At 52.0% G+C, this 18,857-nt stretch overlaps 1 protein-coding gene across 1 annotated transcript in view; it reads right to left on the bottom strand.

The window, feature by feature from the left end:
• Positions 1-3,306: 3,306 nt before the first annotated feature.
• ZNF704 (zinc finger protein 704) overlaps positions 3,307-18,857 on the bottom strand; it is a 79,226-nt gene continuing 63,675 nt past the window's right edge. The window contains exons 2-6 of the mRNA XM_023743564.1: positions 17,667-17,770; positions 13,187-13,413; positions 8,285-8,385; positions 5,476-5,743; positions 3,307-3,710 (exon numbers count right to left, since the gene is read on the bottom strand). Coding sequence (XP_023599332.1) covers positions 3,576-3,710; positions 5,476-5,743; positions 8,285-8,385; positions 13,187-13,413; positions 17,667-17,770 — 835 coding nt within the window. The 3' untranslated portion in view covers positions 3,307-3,575. The remainder of the gene's footprint in view (positions 3,711-5,475; positions 5,744-8,284; positions 8,386-13,186; positions 13,414-17,666; positions 17,771-18,857) is intronic.

The following is an 18,857-nucleotide window of genomic DNA, read 5'->3' as shown; positions in this document are numbered from 1 at the left end:
ATCAAGATCCTCTCCCCACCTGTGTCCATTCATGAAGGTTCTCGCCCACCCCTGTGTCTATCAATGAAGGTCCTCTCCCCACCCCATGTGTTTATCAATGAAGGCCTTCTCCCCACCTGTGTCCATTCATGAAGATCCTCTCCCCACCCATGTCCATTCATGAAGGTTCTCTCCCCACCCATGTCTATCAATGAAGGTCCTCTCCCCACTTGTGTTCATTCATGAAGGTCCTCTCCCCACCACCGTGTAAGATGTGGAGGAATTTGGGAGAGCATATCCCTCAGAATTATCTCTGTATTTCAGAAGGAAGTGCTTTAATTGGAGGGGCAAAGCAGGGGCGGGGGGGAATCTGCAATACTCTAACAATAAAATCCTATATAATAAAAGGCTAATATGCAAATTGACTGAACGGCAAAATGACCGGTCGCTATGACACGCACTGACCACCAGGGTGAAGACGCGCAGAAGCTGCCCCTTGGTGGTCAGTGCACTCCCACAGAAGCTGGGCTCATGGCTGGAGAGCATAGCAGCAGTGGCGGAAGCCTATCCTGCCTCTGCAGCAGCGCTAAGGATGTCCGACTGACAGCTTAGGCCCACTCCCTCCAAGTGCACGAATTTCGTGCACCAGGCCTCTAGTAAATAAATAAGATGTAGGGGGAAATTCCATTTGAAAGCAGTCTGGACTGAGCAGTTCCATCTACATGCTATGCATGGTTTTACACAAGCTGAACAAGAGGGTGTCTGCCCTTGAAAATCCTCCTCAAGTCAAAGACAAGATGGACAGATGAGCATAGCAGGTCTTGGGAATTCCGTCACTGTAGCGGCCTTTCCAGGTTAGAAGGGTTGTCGCGGGTGTGACATAGAGATACTCTGGACCTTTTTAATGTCTAACAAAAAGTCACCAGCAGGACTGATTGCTAACCGCGACACCCACCTTAGCAGATCACGGTTCTTGCCAGAAAGGACTCTAATACCTGATGTGCAAGTCGTTTTCTCCCACCTGCTTGCTCGTCCCTGGTGGCCATCTCGGCCTCTCAGAGCGACCAGCAGTGGTCACTCCTCCATGAAGCAGGCAGCTTTCATGACTACACCAGATCCACACTATTGTTTAAACGTGGAATCTGGGGGCATTTTCTGGAAGCCACAAATTCCCAAACTGTTGCCAGCAGTTTGCCTTTTATCCTTGGCTAGTCCTCCAGGGATTTAATACATAGTCATTGGCCAGAGCAGCAGCATTGACTGAGCCACTTTCATTAGTATGCACTCTGCAGGAGGTCTTAGTATTTGCTGGAAACCTCTGGGAGTTTCCAGGGTTGGTAATAAGAATCATTTGGGAGGTCCTTGGGGAGAGAGGTGGAAAGGAGAAAATAACATGAATATCCATTATCACAAGCTACTCTCTGGATCTTACCAGGAGGTAGAAACCACTGTGCGCACCAATGGTATGGGGGTCTATGAATGCTCTTTATAACCTATAAAGACCCAATATATATTTTATTTATTTATTTATCTATTATTATTTTTAAAAAATATATTTTTATTGATTTTAGAGAGGAAGGGAGAGGGAGAGACTGAAACATTAATGATGAGACAGAATCACTGATCAGCTGCCTCCTACTGGGGATCGAGCCTGCAACCTGGGTATGTGCCCTTGACTGGAATCGAACCTGGGACCCTTCAGTCTGCAGGCCGACGCTCTATCCACTGAGCCAAACCAGCTAGGGCCCAATATACTTTTAAATGAATGGTTAGAAATCAGGTTAATTCATGGCAATTTATCAGACAGTAATCATTTAATATGTCAAATCAATTCTTATATACTGCTTAAACCTAATGGCATACTTTAGCACTCATTTATTTTCAAACTAGAGGCCCGGTGCACGAAATTTGTGCACTGGGGAGGAGGTGTCCCTCGCCCAGCCTGCACCCTCTCCAATCTGGGACCCCTCGGAAGATGTCTGACTGCCAGTTTAAACCGGCAGTCGGACATCCCTCTCACAATCCGAGACTGCTGGCACCTAACTGCTCGCCTGCGTGCCTGCCTGATTGCCCCTAACCGCTTCTGCCTGCCAGCCTGGTCACCCCCTAACCACTCCCCTGCCAGCCTGATTAACACCTAACTGCTCCCCTACCAGCCTGATCACCCCTAACTGCCCTCCCCTGCAAGCCTGGTCCCCCCCAACTGCCCTCCCCTGCCGGCCTGATCTCACCCACAACTGCCCTCCTCTGCTGGCCTGATGGCCCCCAATTGCCCTCCCCTGCTGGCCTGGTCACCCCCAACTACCCTCCCCTGCGAGCCTGGTCCCCCCCGACTGCCCTCCCCTGCCGGCCTGATCTTGCCCTTAACAGCCCTCTCCTGCTGGTCTGATCTCGCCCCCAACTGCTCTCCCCTACTGGCCTGATTGCCCCCACCTGTCCTCCCCTGCCGGCCTGATCTCGCCCCCAACTACCCTCCCCTGCAGGCCTGATCTTGCCCCCAACTGCCCTCCTCTGCTGACCAATTTGGTTCTGATTGGTCGGTTTCTATGCCAGTCAGCATCAAAAGCTCTGCCTCCTAGGCAGCCATTGGCTCCTCACAGTTGACCCAGATTTGGTTCTGATTGGTCAGTTTCTATGCCAGTCAGCGTCAAAAGCTCTGCCTCCTAGGCAGCCATTGGCTCCTCACAGTTGACCCAGATTTGGTTCTGATTGGTTGGCTTCTATGCCAGTCAGCGTCAAAAGCTCCACCTCCTAGGCAGCCATTGACTCCTCACACTTCACCTAGATTTGGTTCTGATTGGTCGGTTTCTATGCCAGTCAGCATCTCTGGGCCTATCAATGGGGCCTGATCAGAAAGGTGGGGCTGATCAGCAGCCCCGGTGGAGGCCTGGAGAGAAATGGAGGCACGGCTGCTGGAGAGAAAGAGAGAGGCAAGTGCTTATCAACAGCTGCCACAGAGGCTACGGATCAGACCCTTCTTCTCTCTTCAGGCCTCTCTCCGGGCCTGATTCGCAACCCTTCAGCTGTCAGTGCTGGGGCACCATGCCTGTAGCCACGGCAACCCAGTGCTGACTGCAGAACTGACTTCCGGTTGGTCAAGCCTCTGGTCGTGACAGACCTAGGGTTTTTATATATTAGGATTACACATCCATATGGATGGATTATTCAGGCTTTGGGGGCAAAAAGTGACTTTAATTTTTTATTTTTTTGAACCATCAAGATGACATACCGGCAAACAATAATTTCAAAGTCATAAATATTATGAATGTACTCATAATGATAAATGCCATTTATGTACAGGTGTTTTTTTAATGTTCAGGATCTGAGCTCAGAGATGATTTTATAAAGCCTTTTGGAAACATGCAAATATACCACCAACAAAAAACTCTGATCTACATCTGACATATTTATCAACAGCTGAAACGCTTTTATCTGACAGAGTAGCCGGGCCTGTCGGAGCCATGAGAAGCCTTGCTCAGGAGTTTACAAATTCCACGCAAGAAACAGGTGCTTCCAGCCTTCTGGGCTTTGTTTTTCTGTTGCATGTGTCTAAATGTGTTCTCTAACTTTATGTGTCTTCAGCTTGTTCTCTAACTTTACATTTGGCTTTTTGTATTTGTACTCACTGGAATGCCTGTGAAGGTAACTGGAGGAGACTGCCAGGAGACACTGAAGCTGCTGCCATTGGGGGTGAACTTGGCCGATCCTGGGATGGTCACGGGGGGCGTGGCCTGTTACAGAGCAAACAGAAATGGTCAGGGGGGCGTGGCACAGTACAGAGAAAACTGTTAAGAAAGGTTTTTCCTCAATCTTAGCTGTCATTTACCAAGGTGGGGCCTCAGAAACTACCTCAGCTGTATTAATAACTTAGACTAGTTATCTGATAGGAAGAGATGAAACATGGTCAAAGAGAGTAGCTGGAAAGAAATTCTTTATATATCTAAGCAATCTATCTAATGTATCAAAGGAGATAGTTTTTGACTATTGATTTCTGAATTTTAGGACCACTGTGAGATATACTAGTCATTTCTCACTATCAAATTTGGAAATAAACACTTTTATACAGAGATGGTGGGGCGTAATTGGTACAACATTTGGGAGGGTAATTTGGCAATATATATATAAAAATTTTTAGAATTCTGTATATTAGCTATTCCACTTCTAGAATTCATTCTAAGGAAATGGATACAGGGATGTTCATTGTATTATATATTTTTAAAAATTGGAAACACAAATGTCTAGTAATAGGGAAATGGGTAAATAAATCATGATATACCAACTGAGCCATTACAAATGATGTTGTTGAAGAATACTCAATGACATGCAAAAATGTTCATGAGCCCTGGCCCATGTGACTAAGCGGTTATAGCATCTGTCTGTGCATGGAAGGGTCTCGAGTTCGACTCCAGGTGAAGGCCACACACCTGGGTTACAGGTTCGCTCCTGGGCCCTGGTCTGGGTGCATGTGGGAGGCAACCAATCAATGTATCTCTCTTACATTGATGTTTCTCTCTTTCTCTCTCTCCCCCTCTCCTCTCCCTTCCCCTTCCCCGGCTTCTACTCTTTCTAAAAATCAATGGAAAAAATATCCTTGGGTGAGGATTAAAAAAAACGAAAACAAAAAACCACCACATTCGTGATATATTCAGTGGAAAAAACCCCACAAAGCATAGTAAAAACAGTACTACAATAGATTCCTTAGTTTTTTATACATATACACATAGGAGAAAGTCTTGAAAGACATACCAAAAATATTAACCAAGAGGCTTTCTTGTCGTTGGGATTGATACATTCTCTCTCTGCTTCAGTTTTTAGTATTTTCTATGCTGAACATTTATAATATCTACAGACAGAGAAATCCCAAATATTATGAATACAGGGTTCAGGAAGATCATCAAGTGTGTGTTCCAACCCACTTTATAGATAAACAAAAGAATTTCAATAAGTTGGTTCAAGCTCATGATTTTGGACCTAAATGCAAACATGAACAAAGGAATGAATTATTCTTTTTGACCCACATAACGAGTCAGGAATAAAATTTATTGCACCATCAAATCTAATAATTCGCTCTATTCCTTTGCTCTTGAGCTTCAGTCTGCTAAATAAGTGGCAAACTCTTCCTCCACAGGTTTAGCTTTTTGAAGGCTCAGTGCAGTTGTGATGGTGGTGGCTTTTGCACCACGGAAGTGTTTGGCAATGCTTAGCAGCAGCATCCTGCTCAGGTGGCATCCTCTGACTCACTAATTACTCTTCTGTGACTTCAAAGAAAAAAAAGCTACGGGCACAGAGATGTTCATAGTAGAGTTATTAATGAAAAAACTGGGTAGATCAGGTACCCAGCAATAAGAGAACAATGGAAACAAGTTGACTGAACTTTATGATGACAATGAACTCTGCTACGGGGCTACGGTGTGGGATGCTGTTTTTCTGTTCCTAGGGCAGAATGCAGCTGCTTTTGGTCAGGGGCAAAGTGTCACTCGGGGTCGTGCACGGCACCTGGTAAGCGTGGTCGGTGTGCACGAGGTAGAGGGTGGTAGGGGCCGAGCGGCTCAAGGGCGTCATCAGTTTAGTCTCGGTTTTGGCACCAGGGCTTTCTGTTCTGCTTGAATCCGGGATGGGGAAGGTGGGAGGTGAAGCCAGGGACTGGGAGGGCGAAGCCGGGGCCAGGCTGCCCAGTCCGTCTGCCACCGCGTCCGTGTTGAGCTTGATCTCCGTGTAGTAGAAGTCCTCCTCACCATCGCTGTAATCAGAGTCCCCAGCACGCCTAATGCAAAGGACAGCAAAACAGTCAGACCACGCCATCTCGCACGGCTGTGCCCTCTGTCTGGAATGCTTTTCCTTTCCCGTGTCTGCCTGGAAAACTCTACGTCCACTCCCAGGGAAGACCTCCTTGACCTCTAGAGGAATTTATCCAAACAATCAACCAAGCAGTTACTTATTCAACAATTTATTGAGAATCTACTCTGTGTAGGCACTCTTCTAGGGCCTGACCAAGTCGTAGATGGATTCTGCCCTGATGGAAATTACATCTAGTCGGAGAGGCAGACAAGGGAGCCATAAGTAAATAGGTATCTAATGCATCGGGGACTAATGAACGCCAGAAAAAAACTAAGTGGCATACGAGTGCCCGTAAGCAATGGGGTTGTATTTTAAACTGAGCTCAGAGGAGGTGATGTAAACAGACTTGGATGAGGTGAGGGGAGCTGAAGCCTGGCCATGGGAAGAATACAGTGAGGAGCAGGCAGGCCGGGTGGGGTGGGGGGTGCTTGGTGTCTTCCACCAAGGGCAGAGGCCAGGGGCTGGGCCTAGGGGCTGCAGAGACATCGGAGGGGAGGGTGGAGGCCAGGGGCTGGGGGGAGGGGCTGCGGAGAGGGTGGAGAGGCAGGGTCAGAGGGCTCTGCAGCCACAGGAACGCTCTGAATGTGACAGAAGCCACGGAGGCTTTGAGGAGTCTCAGTAGTTTTGTTTCTTCGTTTTTTTACGTTTTGAAATTGTCATTTTATTTATTTTTTAATTTATCTTATTGTTGAAAGTGTTACAGATGTCCCCCCTTTTTCCCCCATTGACCCCACCCCCCAGGCCTTCAACACACTATTGTCTGTGTCTATGGATATGCGTATATGTATATAAGGTCTTTGGTTAACTCCCCCCCCCCTCCCCCGGCCCGAGATGAAAGGGATCGCTCAACATGGATGAGCCCCGACAGTGGGAGGGGAGGGGAGTGACGAGAACCCAGTCTGGGATGTATGCTGAAGGTCAGGATAAGGACTTCACTCCTCAGTGTGCCCCCTGGCGGTGTTCTTTATTTAATTCACGTTCTTAAATTACTTCGCACGTTTCTGTAAGTTTTAACCTCTACTGCCTCCTTACAACATTCTCTAGGGCTTTGGTGTCCACAACCAAGATGAAATGTCCCCCTGTCCTATCGTCACGCTCATGGTCTAAGGCGAAGGCGGTCCTCTCCCCAGTCCCAGAGAGCAAGAGCTCCTGTGAACCCCGCGGTCCTGGGGGTGCTGGCAGGCTGCGAACCCCAGTCCCAGGGCCTCTGTAGAGCAGAGCACAAAGGGAGCCCGGGGAGCAATGAACTTTGCCACTGTGACAGCATCCGGAGCTCAAAGGGCACGGCTGGCGCCACCTACTCTGCAGACTCTGTTGGGCGCGGACGGGCACGGCTCTGCGTGGTGCTGGACAGGGTTCGATTCCCTGGGCAGATGGGCTTGACAACAGACCCCCTACATCCTGAGCGTGGCTTCGGGAGGTTCTCGCTGGACCTTTAAAGAAGTGGAGCTATTTCCGTCAAGGTCGTCCTGACATGAGGTCAGGGAGACACGCCTGACTTCCCCCTTGGAGTCCTCAGGTGGCTGCCCAGAGGGTGCAGGGCGACCCTGGGCCACACCCACTGGGTGACCTGCATGCTGTGCTCTGGGAGGGACGGGCTACGTCCGCAGACATCAGCCCCATGAATGGGGAGGAGGTCCCTTCTCTGCCCCACCCACGCAGGTGAGCAGAATCATGCCAGAACCTGGTTATTTCCTTTCTATTCCACTGCGATGGATGCTGCATGTCCTACATTGATTCCTTGCGGGCAGAGAGACTGCAGTGTCCATTTCTCATCCTGGGGGGAGGACTGCTCTGTGCCCAAGCATCTGGGGCTCGGCATGTGTCTGGGTTTGCCGTCTGCACCCCAGTCAGGACTGCAGCTTCTCAAGGGCCCCTTTCAATCCCAGATCCCTGGACAAGAGGGACCCAGAGCCCACTGGCCAAGACTGGGAACCACCGCTGCCCCGGAAGGGCCTCACCAACGGGCTCCAAGCTTTGGCTTCTTTCCTGAGAAAGGTTCTCATAAAACACAAGGAAAGCGACAGAGGCAGGGCGCCAAAGGTCACGGCCATCGCAACAGCAGCTCTGATGGGCACAGTGGTGCCGTAACCCTTTTCAGGCTCTAAGTCACGAATACTCTCCATCAGGGGGGGAAAAGCACATCTACATCTGCCCTGCTGCTGTACTTTTACAAATGGCTCGCCCCACGTTTTACTTTTGACCTTCACATGTGACCCCTGCAGGGCTGACTGTATTGTTAACCTCATCTTCAGAGGAAACCGGGGCGCAGAGCAGTCCCTGACACCCCTCAGTGCAGTAGGACTTGCGGTCAAGGCCTCTGTTATCAGCCCCCCCTCCCCCCCCTCCGTGCCCAGGCCCTTCCTGACTCCGCCTGAGCACTTGTGAGGCACAGGTGCTGGCTGGGGCCCGAGGCCGGGCCGCCCGCAGCACGGAGCCCGCGCCCAGCGGGAGGGAGGTGCCTCACCCAAGGTGGACGCCGCGGATGTGCTTCTGGATCCCGGCCGCGGTGCTCAGCACCTTTCCGCAGTTCTTCCAGAGGCACTTGAACATCACCTTCATGGAGTTCTGGAGAGGAGAGGACGGAGAGTGAAGTGAAAACGAACCTACCAATGCTGCCGGCCCAACACGCTTCTTCCTTCCTCTTTACCCGAAGCTCATCACGACCTCACGAGTGGACAGATGGACGCACGTGCGGAGGCTCTCTGCCTCAGTTTCACACGAGGAAGCTGTGCTGTGCAAATCTACCTCCACCTGCTGCGCCCGAGGTTGACCTCGTGTGTCAGTGGCCCTGCCCGTGGTCTCAGGCTGGGTCTGGCCCCGGGAGACAGGAGGCTCTGGACTCCCCGGTCCCTTCCCGCCTGGCCAAGCTGGGCGGCTGCCTTCCTCCTCCGAAAACCGTGGGTGTTTCCAGAGTTGTGGTAACTTTATGGATTCTGGAAACTCCTTTCTTTACTTGTCCCTTCAGACTTAGGGGTGGTGAGGGCCTTGCCCTATAGTTAGCTCTTGGGATCCTGGGGTACCACCCCACCCCACCCCACCCCAATCCTACACCTTTGCAAAGAGTCTCTTTAAACTCTTTCTAAATTTTTAAACAAATTTATTGATTTGAGAGACAGGAAAGGAGAGAGAGAGGGAGAGAGAGTTCCTGTTCCACCCGTCCACACATTAACTGCTTGATTCTTGTATGTGCCCCAGACCAGCAATCGAATCCACCACGTTGGTGTGTGGGGACAACACTCCCACCAACTGAGCACCTGGCCAGGGCCGTCCAGCTCTTTAACTACCCGCTGGGTACATCACCCGCTTCCTGCCTGGACCTGGAGGATGCAGGGAAAGCAGGTTATGAAAGAATGTGAACGGCACGATCTTTCTGGGGGAGGTATGTGATGCAAACACACATGCATTCCTGCGTGGTGAAGCGCGGGGGAGGGGCAGCGTATTCAGACATTAGTTTCCAAATATAAAAATCACCCTGTTTTTAATGTTAAAAAGGTATTTCTTTATAGGTGGAGGTCCCCCTATAATACTTGCAGGACTAATCTGGAGAATAAGAGCACATTAGCGGATGAGCTCAACTTTAATGGAAGCAGCAGTCTCTGTTCATAGGCGGAGGTGGCCCGCGTCAACCAGGAGGCCCCTTGCATGCTGGTGGGTGCTTGCCAATGTCCCGACTACACCCGCGAAACAATCCTCCCGTGCACACAGAGCCACTCTTTAAAAAAAAATTTTAAAAAATATTTTTAATTGATTTCAGAGAGGGAGAGAGAGATAGATGCCTCCTGCACACCCCCCCCCCCACCGGGGATCGAGCCCACAACCCGGGCATGTGCCCTTGACCGGAATTGAACTCAGGACCCTTCAGTCCGCAGGCTGACACACTGTCCACTGAGTCAAACCGGCCAGGGCCAGAGAGCCACTCTTACGCGGCAGGAAAGCGAGCCCTGCATGAGGAGACCGGAGACAATGTTTGTTCAACACGGCCCAGCCCGCCCCACGGGCCCCAGCTCTGCCAGGGCAGCCAAACCAAGCCCAGCTGCAGGCACAAGCGCAGCTGCCGATCGGACTGTGACCATCTGCGCTCGAACCTGGCTTCTCCTGGCAGCTGCACCGTTGTTCTCCTGACACTGCCCGGGGGGCTAGGCGGCCGGGCTGCCTCGCTCTCTCCCCTGAGGCCTCCGCCTGCTGTGAACTGTCGCCCACACGGGATGCCTGGAGTGGCGTCCGCTTTCCCGACAGACCAGGCTGACACACAGGACTGACAAAGGCCAAGGTCCCCTCAGTTCCCAGCAGGTGGGCCCAGCTGCATCCTAACGGTCCACACTCATCCCAGGGCCAGTCCGCCCGGAGCTGCTGGGGTTACCCGTCCCGGGGCGCCTGATAGGACCCTGAGGTGTGTGCACACGGCGATGAGGGTGCGTGTGTGTGTGCATGTGTGTGTGCATGTGTGAACATGTGTGCTGGGGATGGAGGCTCAGACAGGAGGACCAGGGCCTCGGAGGAAGGAGCACAGGTGAGCTCACGGCACCGTCCTCAGCGCCTCGGGTGAAAGGCCCCCTCACTGTGCGGCAGAGGCTCAGTGACCTCCCTCCTTTGTCCTCCCGGCTCTGGCTGGAGGGCGGTCATCACGGAGCTGCTTTCCTGGCAGCCTCCTGGTCCTGCCCGATGGGCCCGCTCCTGGGGCAGCGGGTTTCCTGCCCACGCGCTGTGCTCAGCGGGCGTGAGGAACGCAGTCAGCCGACGGGTGCTCGCTCCTGCGCGGGCCTCACCGACTTGCCCACTTTAGAGCGAGTCACCCTTTCCGGGTGTGGAAGGCAGACGTGGTCCGTTCACTGATTACTCCTGCGCAGCCGGCAGTTAACTTGGCGCCCTCCCCTCTGACTCGAGGATCTGCCAAGTGCACAGGTAGAGTGGCGCCGGCCAAGACACCTGCGAGGGAGGTGGAAGGAAGGGCCCGGCTCAGCTTCATCGTCAGATCCAGGCGGCGCCGCCCCTTTGTGAGGGGCCCTGACGTGTCCATTACCATGTGTCTGCCACGGGGGCGAAGCTTCAGGGGCACAGTGACCTTTCTATGCTTGGTCACTGAATCTTCATGATGTCCCGGCCGAGGGTTGGTAACTGCTGTTAGTTTGTGTTGCAGATGAAGAAGCCGATGGTCAGAGAAGGGAAATGATTTTCTGAAGTTTGCAGGGTAGCAAAGTTGAGCTGAGCACGGGGCTCCTGCGACTTCTGATGAGGGCCCCTCCCTGTCCCACGGATCGTGTTCTCTCCCCAAGCATTTTGCCCATGAGCCACAGTAGCTCCCTATGCACAGCACATACACGAGCGAACAAGCGAGACAGAAGCGCCGAGAAACGATGCCCTGATCGCGTACGACGCACCGGATTCTCTCAGCTCAAGAACGAAGTGCTGTTTATCCTCAGCCCATTAAGCTGCTGTCAGCAGGGCACTGAGCACCGATCCCTGCGCGGAGTCCCGGCCCCCACGCCGGCCACCTCTGAAGACAGCCGGGGCCACGCACTCAGATGACCCCAGAGAAAGCCTGACCACCAGGATGGCCCTTCAGTCCCCATCGCCGCCTGGTAGCTCGCTGACCGGTCAGGCGAACACGGTCGCCGCGCTAGCCCAGCCCCTGCCCGGTGGCTGGTGGGAGCAGCATCTTCACGCCCCGCCTCCGGAGGCAGGCCCTCCTTTCTCCCCAGCTCTCTGGGTAGGGAGCCCGCAGCCTCCACATCGGCACACACAGGGGACGGAGCGGAGACGGAGGGATCGATGCTGGGGTCGATGCCGGCTGCGTGTTTTCCTCTTGGAAATAAATTGGGGGGAAGAGGTTGCATGGCAGTCCTCAGGGTTTTGCTTTGGGTTTTTGTTTGTGAATAGTGATTCCTAAACCTAATGAAGCTACTGAGAACTGCTTACAGGACCAATATATAAAGTAGCAGCCTCACATGGACATGGCCATCAAAAAATAACGTGAGCCCTGACCCGTGTGGCTCAGTGGATAGAGCGTTGGCCTGCGGACTGAAGAATCCCAGGTTCGATTCCGGTCAAGGGCAAGTACCTTGGTTGCGAGCACATCCCCAGTAGGGTGTGCAGGAGGCGGGCGATTGATGTTTCTCTCTCATCGATGTTTCTAACTCTCTATCCCTCTCCCTTCCTCTCTGTAAAAAATCAATAAAATCTATTTTTAAAAAATAATGTGAAAAGGTATTCGAGATGTAGCAGCAGACAGCTTCATCCTACAAAGTGAAATCCTTTTGGAAAATTGTGAGTGGTCATGATAGTGTAAATACACACAAAGAGGATGGAAAGAATATGAGCTTTAGGTTTGGGCAGACCTGGGTTTGAGTGGCGGGCCTGGCCCTTCAATCCTCAGGACAGGGCAAGCTCAACGTTTAATCTCCCTGATCCTCAACTGCCTCATACCAAGTTGGGAGAATGATACCTACCGGCCCTGGCTGGTTGCTCAGTGGTTAACGTGTCGGCCCTCGCACCGAAGGGTCTTGGGTTCAATTCCCAGTCAAGGGCACGTACCTTGGTTGCAGGTTCCACAGCCGTGGCAGGGGCACATGCGGGAGGCAACCAACTGATGCGTCTTTCTCATATCAATGTTTCTCTCTTTCTCTCTCCTTCCATTCCACTCTCTCTAGAAATCAATGGAAAAAATATTCTCTGGTGAGAATAAAAAAAAAAAATAAGGTACTTACCAGACAGGACAGCTGTGAAGATTAAATAAATGTGTAATCAATGCATTAAATCAATTTATTAGAGCTCTTTTTCAGGTTTAGTTTAGTAAACCAGTTTTTGGTCTGTAAGTACATACATGCGTTTATGTGTCAGCTTTCTTCTTTTTTTTTTAATCCTCACCCGAGGATATGCTTAGAGAGAGAAACATTGATGTGAGAGAGAAACAGCTATGGGTTGGCTTCCGAATGCTCCCCTATCGGGGATCAAGCCCCTACCCCAGGCATGTGCCCCGACTGGGAACGGAACCAGCAACCCCTCAGTGCATGGGAGGAGCTCAGCCAACCTGGCCTGGCTGGGGCAGCTTTCCTGCATGTTTCACAGCCGGTTTTATGAAAATAAGACACAAAAATTCTCCCAATATGTTTTTGAAGCAGAAAATAGAAAAGGGAGTTTGTTTTTATTTTACAAGTGAAAAAATGTAGTCCCAGGAAGAGAGTGAGTGAGGCACCAACCCACGCCTGACATGCACTTTTGTAGCTTTCAGACCCTGGTCAACGCTGGGCACCTCTGTCCACGTGGCACCAGGCGGCAGAGGGTGGGTGCCCACACTGGGTGGCTCTGCCCTGATCAGGCCCTGGGTGTATCCTGGGCCCTCAAAAAAGGAGCGGGAGGAGAGGCTGACCTTTCTCTTCCTGGGGATGGGCTCGTCGAAGAGCAGATTGCTGGCCTCGGCCTCGTCGATGCCGTCGTCGGGCGCAGGGCTGCGGAAGGGCTTGGCGCAGTCGGCGGACAGCGGCGGCGATGGTGTGGACGGGTTGGACTGGTCGCTGGGGGCGCTCCAGCTCCAGTAGCCGCTGCTGCAGCTGCTGGACGGGGCACCGCCCTCCTTCCAGGATCCGCTCATGCCCTCTGCGAGCCAGACAACCAGCGTCAGTGCGGCAGGGTGCAGGGGCCAGGGTCAGCACCTGCAGCCCCCCCTCCGCCCCCCAGAAATGTGCAACAGCTGGGGATGCACTACGCATACCTTGGGAAGAGAGGTGCATTACCCTTTATAAACACTGAGCTATTTTATCACATGACAGGCTTTCCTAACAGCTCTCTGATGTGGGTGGTTTTGGGATGACAGTGGAGGGGGTATGAAAACAAGAAAGAAAAAGATGCCCTTGTTCACTAAGTTTGGGGAGCTCTGAGTTTACTGGTGTTTCTAAGAGGGAAATCATTTGCAATATTGTCCCCCTCCCCCAACCCATGTTTCTCATAGGTCTGAGATCTTTGGAGTAGGTTTGTGGAAAAAGTTAGTCCCAGATGTAAGAGTCTAAGAGAAATAACATTATAGGAAATAACAGTGCCTTGAATTTGTTGTTTTCCATCTCACAAAACTCATTCACACAGGCCCGTGAGTCCTCACAACATCTGTCTCTCAGAGCAAGGACGGTCACGCGGGTTTTACAGACGAGCATCTGAGGCACAGGAAGCTGTGACTTGCCACAGAGCCAGAGGTGGACCAGAGCCCAGACCCTGGTCTACCAGTTGGCTTCTTTCTCCTTCAGGGCATGGCCCCGTGTGGTAGGAATCCTCCTCTCTTTCCAACAAGCTGAGATCAGAGGAGAATTTATGGGCAATATTTACTGATAAGACAGCTGTTGAATTCTTCCTTTGCACTTGCAGGGAAACGGAACATTTGCTAATATGAGAGATCTTTGTCCGGTTAGAACGCCGTGGAAGGCTCCTTATAGACTTGACCTTCTTGTTGGATAATTTCTCCTCCATGTTTATGTGCATTTTGAATACAGTAAAACTATATTTTAAGTTCAAGGAGGGGGGGGGAGGAATCCCAAAATGTCTCATTATGCTGTAAACATTGGTGTAATTAGTAACGAAGTGAAGACACACAATGGGCCAGCATTCGTGGAAAAATGTCTTGACTACCTTCACCCAATCACAGATTTCCAGCATATTCCTCAACTGCGTCAAGCCAAACGTTCAGTTAGAGGAATGAAGTTTTAAGCTGAAATCGTGGAAGAAAGTTACCCATCTCACTAAAGCGAGGCTCTACCCCATCAAATGGTCATTTCTGCAGATCAAGCCTTTCTGCACCAGCAAAACCAAGTTAGCATCTCCCTCCCTGCAGGCCACCAGACAGTGCTCACCGGCCCGAGAGCCTTTCCGACGCGCCAGCTGCGCCCGCAGGTCCTTCGGAGGCCTCCGGGGGCATGGCCCGGGGGGACACACGCCTCGGTGGCTCAGGAGGCGTATGATACAGCACCGCGCGCGCGCTCGTACAGTATGTGTGTGGTGCCAGCGGGGTGATCAGGGTGAGTGCGCAGAGCGGGGGAGGTGATTGGGGCCTGAATTGATTTTGAAAAGCAACAATTTATTTTGAAAAGCAGTGTGTCGCACTGCCTCATGTCAATGCCCACAGTTCAGTTGCTGACTTGGGAATGACATTTCCTTTAAGAAGCGCTATTCAATGAGAAGGGCAATGTGATATAGAAATGAATTTTTCAGAAAAAGTCAGAACCAATTCGAGACACATAGATGGCTGTGTCTCCTTCTCTGACACGCGTATTTGGTGAAACGCAGACAGGTCCTGCAGGAAGCTCACCCTCTTTGCAGACCCACTTCCTGACAAAATGATCCTTTCTAGGCACAAAAAGAATCACAACAGTTTTAAAAAATTCAATGATATACAATAATTCCAGACATATGTCTATTTTGTTAATTAACCAACACCTTCATCATCATTAACTGCTTTCCCTCGTTAAGAATTTGCTGCCTGTTGCAGACCTAAGGAGCTAGCAGACAATTTGGGATTATAAATTGGGCAGTTATTTTTTGAAATCATAATGAACAGTGAATTCCTTCCCATATAACTATGCCAACAAAGGTTTGTGTTGCGGGAGCAAAAAGTTTATTTTGATTCTAACCTTTCAAGACAAAGGAGCATTAAAAATGTTCTCAATTAAAAGAGAATGCCATGGAAAAATACTGATTGCGTTAAAATATACTCTTTCTTCTCTGAGGAGTCTCTGACATTCTGCAGTTCCTTTTTTTTTCTTTTCTTTTTTGTAAAACAATGAGAATCTACAATTTATTTGCATTTGGTGGCCCAGCTTGGGACAAATACTTGTCTGTAACCTTGAGGAATATTTTTATCTATGAACGCTTCAATCTTTTATGCAACTCCTTTCCCCTGGGATTGGTTTGGGGGTGTCTTCAGCTTTGCCTTCTCTGCAGTCTTCCTCAGGGGCCTCGCCACACTGAGCAGTGGGAGCCAGGAGGCAGTTAGAGACCCGGCAGAGAGGACTGTCCTTCAGCAGCAACGCCAGGCGCCCTCCCAGCACCTCCCCGCTCTGGGGGCTGCAGTGGCATCACCGCGTGCGGGGTGGTGAGGGCAGGGGGCACTCCTGTGGACGGTATGGATTTGACTTCCCGGCACCTCCATCATTCTTCGCACTGACAACTGGAGTGGACTACGTTTTGGTGAGGACTCACTGGATGTTCAACAGCTTTATTTTCACACCTGGCGCTTCCCTCCGACTTCTGTGTGGACCATACCTCAGCCTCCTAACTGGCCAGGCTGGCTTTTGAGAGAAGGGGTCCCCTTGCAGTAACTTCCCCTTCGGGTCCCATGTTCATTTCAGCCCACTCCCGCCCCCGGGTGGTCCACCGTGTGCTCTGGCCAGGAATCAGTGCCTTTGTCTGGATGCAGAATCCAGCCTGTTTCATGCTTGAGCTTCTGAAGCATCAGACGCCTGTCCTTGAACATCGCTTTTCCCTCGGCTTCCAGGAACCCACATTCTCCCCTCTCCTGACCGCTGGTCCCCCTCAGGCTCTTCCCTCTGGGTCCCTGAAGTGAGGGCGGGCCTCACCCCACCCCCAATCCCCTCCCAGGCTTCGCTCCCCCTCCACATGACTCTCAGTGATCTCCCCTCCCCTCATGGCTTCTGCGGCAGCCCAGACCTCCCGGCCGCTGCCCAAAATGAGCCTCAGTGCTGCCCACGACACTCGCTTCTACCTGGCCTGCCGTCGTCTCCAGTGAACCCAGCTCTCGCCCAAACACTCACTGACAGACGTGCTCCTCCAACTTATGTGTGGACCATCTCGGGGGCAGGCCTCCGTGTGGACGCCCCGACTGCCTGGAGGGCACCCTGGCACTCCCCCTCCTCCATCCTTTTTGTCCATCACCACGTCCTGTTGACTCCTCCTTCCTCACATTTCGTGGTTAAGGTCCTATCCGTCCCTCTGGGACCACCACGGTTCAGGACAGCCATAGGGTTTTTGTTGCTGTTGTTTCTTTTTGTTTTTGTCTGCACGCCCAGCTGTGACTGTCCGGTGCCGAAGCCACGTCACAGCTCTCCTGCAGCCTCGGACTCACGTCCGTGCTCCTGGCCAGGCCTCCGTCACCGCCTGCGGCTCTCCTGATTCCTCACAGTGAGTTAGTGGGCCCACAGTAGCCATGACTAAGATGATGGACCCGGAGGTGGAGGATACAGGAGAGAATTTCAGCTTTGCCATTTACAAGTCAATTAATCCCATGTGCCTCCGTCCACTCATCTGTAAAATAGCGACAATGACAGCCACAGAGTTGTGAGAATGACGTGACAGAGCAAGCCTCGCACCTGGCAGGGAGCAAGGGCTCAGGAAGTGCTGCCATTGACGAAGCTGTGACAGAGCCTTTCCCCAAGAGACTGAGCTGCATGGGAATATGGGTGTTGTTTGCAGTGATGTACCCACACCATCTAGCACAGCACCCAGTAAGTGCATACTGAGTGAATAAACGGACTAAATCATTGTATTTGATTGCGGAGTCTGGGATAATGCCTTTGCAAAAGTCTTCAGAGTTATTCGACCTAACTACCTCTCCTGTGGAACAGAAACAATGCCGGGAAAGAGCTCCATTTACCTGGGAAAGGGACAGTTGCTGCAGGTAAGTGCCCTGGAAACGGGATGTGCGGGGAGCGGGTGGAGGGGTGACTGGCGTCTCTGGGAAGATGAGGGAGCTGGCCCTGGGGTCTCCATTTCTCCCACGTTGCCCCTGTTCCTGCTCACGGCGAGGCTTAATCGTTCATTCCATTTGACAGGAATGAGACCCCTCAAAGGGGGCCTGTGCTCACGGTGCCCTTACGCCCATCCCGCCTCCTCCCCTCACCCCAGCTCACCATTCGGCCGCACAGGAGGGCTTCGAACCAAAGGGCTTGTGGACAGGCTGGTGAGTACCATCGCTGCTGTCACCTTGTCCATGTCCAGTTCCTCCGAGGATTTCCTGGAAAACAGGGAGGGCCCTGTTAGCGGAGCTCGCTCGGCATGGATGGGGGCCCTGCCACCTACATCACAGACAGACTGGAGAGGCGGGAGGCGCGAGCCCCAGAGAGCACTCTGCGGGGGGACAGGACCGAGCAGCGATTCCTAGTGGCCGAGTGAAGACACTGCCATCACTCACCGAGACGGACACTCACCGAGACGGACACTGACCTAGACGGACGCTCATCGAGACGGATACTGACCGAGGCAGACACTCACTGAGACGGACACTCACCAAGACGGACACTGACCGAGATGAATGCTCACTGAGACGGATGCTCACCGAGACGGACACTCATTGAGACGGACGCTCACCGAGACGGACACTCACTGAGACAGACAGGTCACTCTGGCTCGTAAATTTTGGCCAGTTAACCCCCCAGAAAAGGCTCATACGACAATGGCCATTGTGGACAGCAGTCAGCTTACTTGGGCTGATTTCTATAAAGAAGTTAATATTGAAAATGCATGCAGTACACCGACGTCAGATAAATTGTGCCACCTCCCGGCACGAGCACCCCCCCGGGGGCAGTGGAGAAGAGGGTTCACACCCGTGTGGGCAAATGAGTGGTCACACTGACTAACGCGGCTTTCGTCCCAGCCGCGCCGTCTGATGTTAAGAGCAGTGAAGTTGCAGACAGAGAAAGTCAAATCGTTCCCAGTTCTGGGGGTGGGGCTGCTCAATTAGTTCCGCGACAAACTTATAAAAAGTTTACGCTTTGGCTCCCCAGCGTGCACCAGGATGCTGCAGTACAAAGCAAAGCCACTCGTCCAGTCCCAGGCGGGAGCTGGCCATCTCCGTCTGTAGTTCTTCTCAAAGCACCTTGCTCTTTCTTGGAAAACTGTTCTATTCAAAGGCCAATTCCTTTTTTCAGAGATTGGCAATGAGAGATGCTTCTAGAAGGCGCGTGTGCGAGCACACAGTGCGATGTGCTCTGCAGAGGTCTTCAGGACAACCTTGAACCGGGGAGAGCTGCTCCGTCCCATGGCACACCCTGAAAAGGCTACAGCACCCACAGTTCACAGGATCTCGGGCTTGGGGACAAAGG

This window comes from Myotis lucifugus, unplaced genomic scaffold (genome assembly GCF_000147115.1).
Source record: "Myotis lucifugus unplaced genomic scaffold, Myoluc2.0 scaffold_400, whole genome shotgun sequence".
Lineage (NCBI taxonomy): Eukaryota > Metazoa > Chordata > Mammalia > Chiroptera > Vespertilionidae > Myotis > Myotis lucifugus.
The sequence above is the reverse complement of the archived record's forward strand: the minus strand, read 5'-3'. Positions and strand labels throughout refer to the sequence as shown.